Source organism: Gymnoscopelus braueri (assembly GCF_963280865.1).
Source record: "Gymnoscopelus braueri genome assembly, chromosome: 24".
Classification (NCBI taxonomy): Eukaryota; Metazoa; Chordata; class Actinopteri; order Myctophiformes; family Myctophidae; genus Gymnoscopelus; species Gymnoscopelus braueri.
This window is the reverse complement of record NC_137626.1, coordinates 31,576,369-31,581,565: the sequence shown is the minus strand read 5'-3', so window position 1 is coordinate 31,581,565 and position 5,197 is coordinate 31,576,369. Positions and strand designations below refer to the sequence as shown.

Below are 5,197 nucleotides of genomic sequence, written 5' to 3'. Positions count from 1 at the left end.
ACGCACGCACGCACGCACGCACGCACACACACACACACACACACACACACACACACACACACACACACACACACACACACACACACACACACACACACACACACACACACACACACACACACATAGTATTGCTGCTGCTGCTTATAACAACTATAATGTGTCTCATCTGGTGATTTCCCTGAAACCGTCTCTAGATGAACATACACAATCTGTCCAACAGAGGCCGCTGTAAGGCTGCTCACCCCTCAGTGCCAGTAGCAGCTGCTGTTAGGAGTTCAACTGAACCTAAACATTAGCCTGGTAAACCCTCCCTCCGGAAATCTCATTCCCATTTGATTCAATAAATTACAAATGAGATTTCCGGAGGGAGGGTTTACCAGGCTACCTAAACATCACTGACCACCATTAATATGCATCACTATCTTAACCTGCTCACTGATCTGTCTCATATGTACTGTAGGTGAATACTGAATATAATGATGCACTTGAATGACTTATTAAAGTATTAGCAAGACACTTTAGTCTACATCGAAAGTTTCACTTTCATTTAACAACCTCAGTGACTCAAGTTCACCTAGTAACAGCATTTACTGAATTTCTATTGGTTGTAGCCCGAGTTGCGACCTGCGCACATTAACATTAAAGTGTTGAGCAGCCATTTGATCAGAGCTTTCATCTCAGAAGGTCGTAGATGAAGTTTCAGTGAAATCTTAAGAACAACTTTTCAACTTATTTTACATTTTCTAATATTTTAATCTGAAGATGAAGGCTTTCACTGTGTTGTTGCTCTGTTTTTACACCACATCTGCAGGTAAGAGTTTAATTTGAGGCCATTTGTTGTGACTTTTGTCTGAGTGAGATTTGAACTGTGTCTGTGACTGTATGTATACATAGGTATGTTAGTGTGATTTTGAGATGCTATCCCCCCTATGCTATGCTATATGTGTTATGTGTGACATTCTCACACATAACAACACAAATATGACAGACAGTGACGAATCATATTGTTTCTGAAGTGATACTTGCATTCCTCGGTTTTTATTATTATTTAGGCTAGGTGTTATTATTATTACTTTATTTCTCTATTAGGTGCAATAAAACCTTAATAATTTCAGGCTAAATAATAATAGGACACATGTTCTGTCAAACAAATCATCATAGGCTAAATAAATAAACTATATTTTAAAAACGTTTTTGCTCTTTTTCAGCGATTCATTCCTTTAAGTCCATTGATACTACCAGCACTGGTTTGAGTGAATTCCCTGAGAATGTGGTTGTGTTCCTCCTGGATGATGAGGTGATGGGATACTTTGACAGCAACATCAACATCTATGTGAACAAACAGAGCTGGATGGAGAAGCTGGGACAACAGTATGAGAAGGATAAGACAGAGACATTTAGAGGAAATGTACAGATCGGCAAATTCAATCTTGGGGAGGCCATGAAGCGGTTCAACCAATCAGACGGTAACACTAACCTACCTGAAGCTTTAATGTATTCATTACTGCTCTCGCACTGCTCTATGACTAGTGTATGTTAATATATTGTACTGTTTATAGACTAGTATAAGTTAATATATTGTACTGTCTATAGACTAGTACAAGTTAATATATTGTACTGTCTATAGACTAGTATAAGTTAATATATTGTACTGTCTATAGACTAGTATAAGTTAATATATTGTACTGTCTATAGACTAGTGTATGTTAATATATTGTACTGTCTATAGACTAGTGTATGTTAATATATTGTACTGTCTATAGACTAGTGTATGTTAATATACTGTACTGTATATAGACTAGTGTATGTTAATATACTGTACTGTATATAGACTAGTGTATGTTAATATACTGTACTGTATATAGACTAGTGTATGTTAATATACTGTACTGTCTATATAGTGCAGGAACAAACCCTCAAAAAGAGCCTTAGTTTTTGAGATACCCCTCCCCGGAGTAGAACAAAACGGGACATAGTTTTACTTTTACTGCAAAAGTCATGAAATTGATCCATGAAGTGACTCACCACATAGGCAAAAAAAACGCCTATGCTGAAAGTGAGAGCTCCAAGTAAATCCTCTTTCATTTTCTACCTGCTGGTTGTTTTTAGATCATACTTGCACAGATGGTAGACAGGTAGTGTCCCTACATCCCAAAACAATCAGAATGCCAATATGTGGTTCTATTGTGAATCAGCAGCCTTTTATATAAGGCCTTAAATAGGCGGAAATAGCAACAAGTTGACTTTTCTGAGCAATATGTACTTGTAACTTTGGTCCAGCTCTTTATCAGGGGTAGAACTAGATGTGACATTGTCTTTAAGATGTCCACTTCCTGAAATGGATGGTCAGAACTGAAGTTTTACTTTTACTGCAAAAGTCATGAAATTCATCCACAAAGGGACTCACCACTGCCAAAACACGTCTACCCTGAAAAAGGGAGTTCGAAGTCAATCCTTTCTCATTTTCTACCTGATGCTTTTTGTTTTACATCATACTTAAACAGATGGTCTACAGCAGGGCTACTCAACTTAAGATGGCTCAGGGGCCACTCAGCAAAATACCAAAAGTCCAAGGGGCTGCAAGCTAAAAATGACGGTCCTATTTTGGATTTTTCGATTTTGTAACCCACACTACGCATTGTTATTGTTATAAGAAAATGTACATTTTGACATCATATTCTTTTCACTGTACCCGTTTATTTTGTGTGTATGTCCAGTGGCATCAGTTCAGCAAAAGCTAAGGTATGGCAAGGTTAGGGTTGCCAACTCCCAGAGATTGAAATAAGGGACACCTATCCAGGGCGCGCGGCAAAGCCGTGCGGCCGAAAAAAAGATGGGGGTAAAACCCCCCAAAAAACCCGAAATGCATAGAAAACTATGCATTATACCTGTAACAATTGATGTTTGTTTTTGAAAAAAAATTTAGCAACCCATATATTTGAACGGAAATGTATATTTTTATCCTGTGCTTAAAAAAATATATATTATATTTTTGGTTTGACCATGAGGGGCCGCCAAGACGCTGCGTTGGGGCCGCATGCGGCCCGCGGGCCGCGGGTTGAGTAGCGCTGGTCTACAGGTAGTGTCCCTACATCCTAAAGCAATCAGAATGCCAAAATTTGGTTCTATTGTGAATCAGCAGCCTTTTATACAAGGCCTTATTATAGGCGGAAATAGCAAAAAGTGGACTTTTCTTAGAAATATTCACATGGAATACTGGTCCTACCCTTCTATCAGGGGTAGAAAAAAACTTCACCTTGTTTTTCCATAACTTTGACTTGTCCTCTTCATGAAATGGATTGTCCCAAATTTTACTTTTACTGCAAAAGTCATGAAATTCATCCATGAAGTGACTCACCACTGCAAAAACACACCTACCCTGAAATAGGGAGTTCTACACGCTGGTTGTTTTCACATTGTACTTATACACAGATGGTCTACAGGTAGTGCCCAGCAGCCCTTTATATAATATAAGGCCTTATTCAAGGCAGAAATAGGAATATTCACTTGTGATTTTGGTCAGAGGTAGAACAAAACCTGACATTGTTTTTTCATAACTTTGACTTGTCATCTTAACTATCAACCATCACACTATTTTCATTGACTGCAAAGGTCATGACATTCTTCAATAAAGTTTCTGCACCAAGAAAGTGCAGAACTGCCCCCACCTTGCATGAAAAAGGGATCATATTTGCCCAGATTGTCTACAGGTAAGACCCCAACACCCCAAAGCCACCAGACAAATATGTTAACATTGGCGTGTATTGTGAATTGGGTTTTATAGGCTCTTAGGCCTGGTTAAAGGCATAAAAAAAAATCGGAATTACTTTTAATCCTGATCTATTAATACTGTAAAATGCCTACAAATACAACAAAATGACTGCTTCAGGGAATACAATTTGATACCATGTTTTTACCCTGCCACTTCATATTCATATGGAATCTATGATTCTCAGGTACGCCTAATATCTCTACACCTCAAAGCCTCAGGAATGACAAAATATATTTCTATAAGCCCATACAACCTAAATGCAGTATGGCTTAAGTACATGCTGTAGAATACACTGTTTGTGTGCCATTCTTAATGAATAATCATCAATCAGCAGCTTATGGAAAACGGTTTGGCACCCGTCAGTCAGTTCCGCCCACATTGCTCAAAAAAGTAAATAAATATATGATATTGAGAATAAGCTGCTGATTGATGATTATTCATTAAGAATGGCACACAGTAGTGTATTCTACTTAGCCCATACTGCATTTTAAGTCTGGCTACCATAGAAGGCTTATAGAACTATATTTTGTCATTCCATCTGTTTTGAGGCATCAGGATATTAGGCCCACCTGAGAAACATCCTTAGATTCCACATGAATATGAAGTGGGTAAAAACATGGTATCAGAATACATGTCCTGTTATTAAGCAGTCATTTTGTTTGCAGGCATTTTACAGTAATACATCAGGATTAGAAGTAACTCTGAAAAAAATAACTTCATAATATAATATTTAACAAGGCCTACAGTAGGAGCCTAAAATCCTGCTGATTCACAATACAGCATATTTTGACATATCTTTCTGGTTGTTTTGGGTGTTGGGGTCCTACCTGTAGACAATCTGTGCAAATATGATGTAAATCCAACCATTAGGTGGTCAATGAAGCAGGATTAACTAGGTAGGTAGGGACTTTTCTGCATAATTTTTTTCTTTTTGCAAATGTTCATGAATACATTTCATGAATTTTGACATCTAAGAAATTAGATAGAAGATAGATAGATAGATAGAAGGGTAGGACCAGTATTCCATGTGAATATTTCGAAGAAAAGTCAACTTTTTGCTATTTCCGCCTATAATAGACCGCCGAAGTCTGACGTCATTTACACATCCTTTGTTTGTCTACCTGGTTCGCAGTTTTCCACCCCCGTTCTGAATCCCATAGACGTATTTAATATTGCGTCAAATAAGAACTGTGTTCCAAAAATAAACAAATGACCCCGGCGTGTTGACTCTTATGGATATGAAGCATCAACTGACGGTGAGAAAACGCTAATGTTACTTCCGCCGAATTAGTTACATTTTCGCCAGAAACAGACTGTATCAAATATAAGTGACTGACTATCATAAACGATACAGAACCCCCTCCCTGACAATAACGCCGACAAGTACATATTGCTCAGAAAAGTCAACTTGTTGCTATTTCCGCC

The 5,197-nt window shown here is 38.0% G+C and overlaps 1 protein-coding gene across 2 annotated transcripts in view; it reads left to right on the top strand.

The window, feature by feature from the left end:
* Positions 1-647: 647 nt before the first annotated feature.
* Positions 648-5,197, top strand: part of LOC308080323 (class I histocompatibility antigen, F10 alpha chain-like) — an 11,084-nt gene continuing 6,534 nt past the window's right edge. For both annotated transcript variants that reach the window (XM_080422132.1, XM_080422131.1), the window contains exons 1-2: positions 648-811; positions 1,209-1,466. In XM_080422132.1, coding sequence (XP_080278258.1) covers positions 763-811; positions 1,209-1,466 — 307 coding nt within the window. In that variant the 5' untranslated portion in view covers positions 648-762. The remainder of the gene's footprint in view (positions 812-1,208; positions 1,467-5,197) is intronic.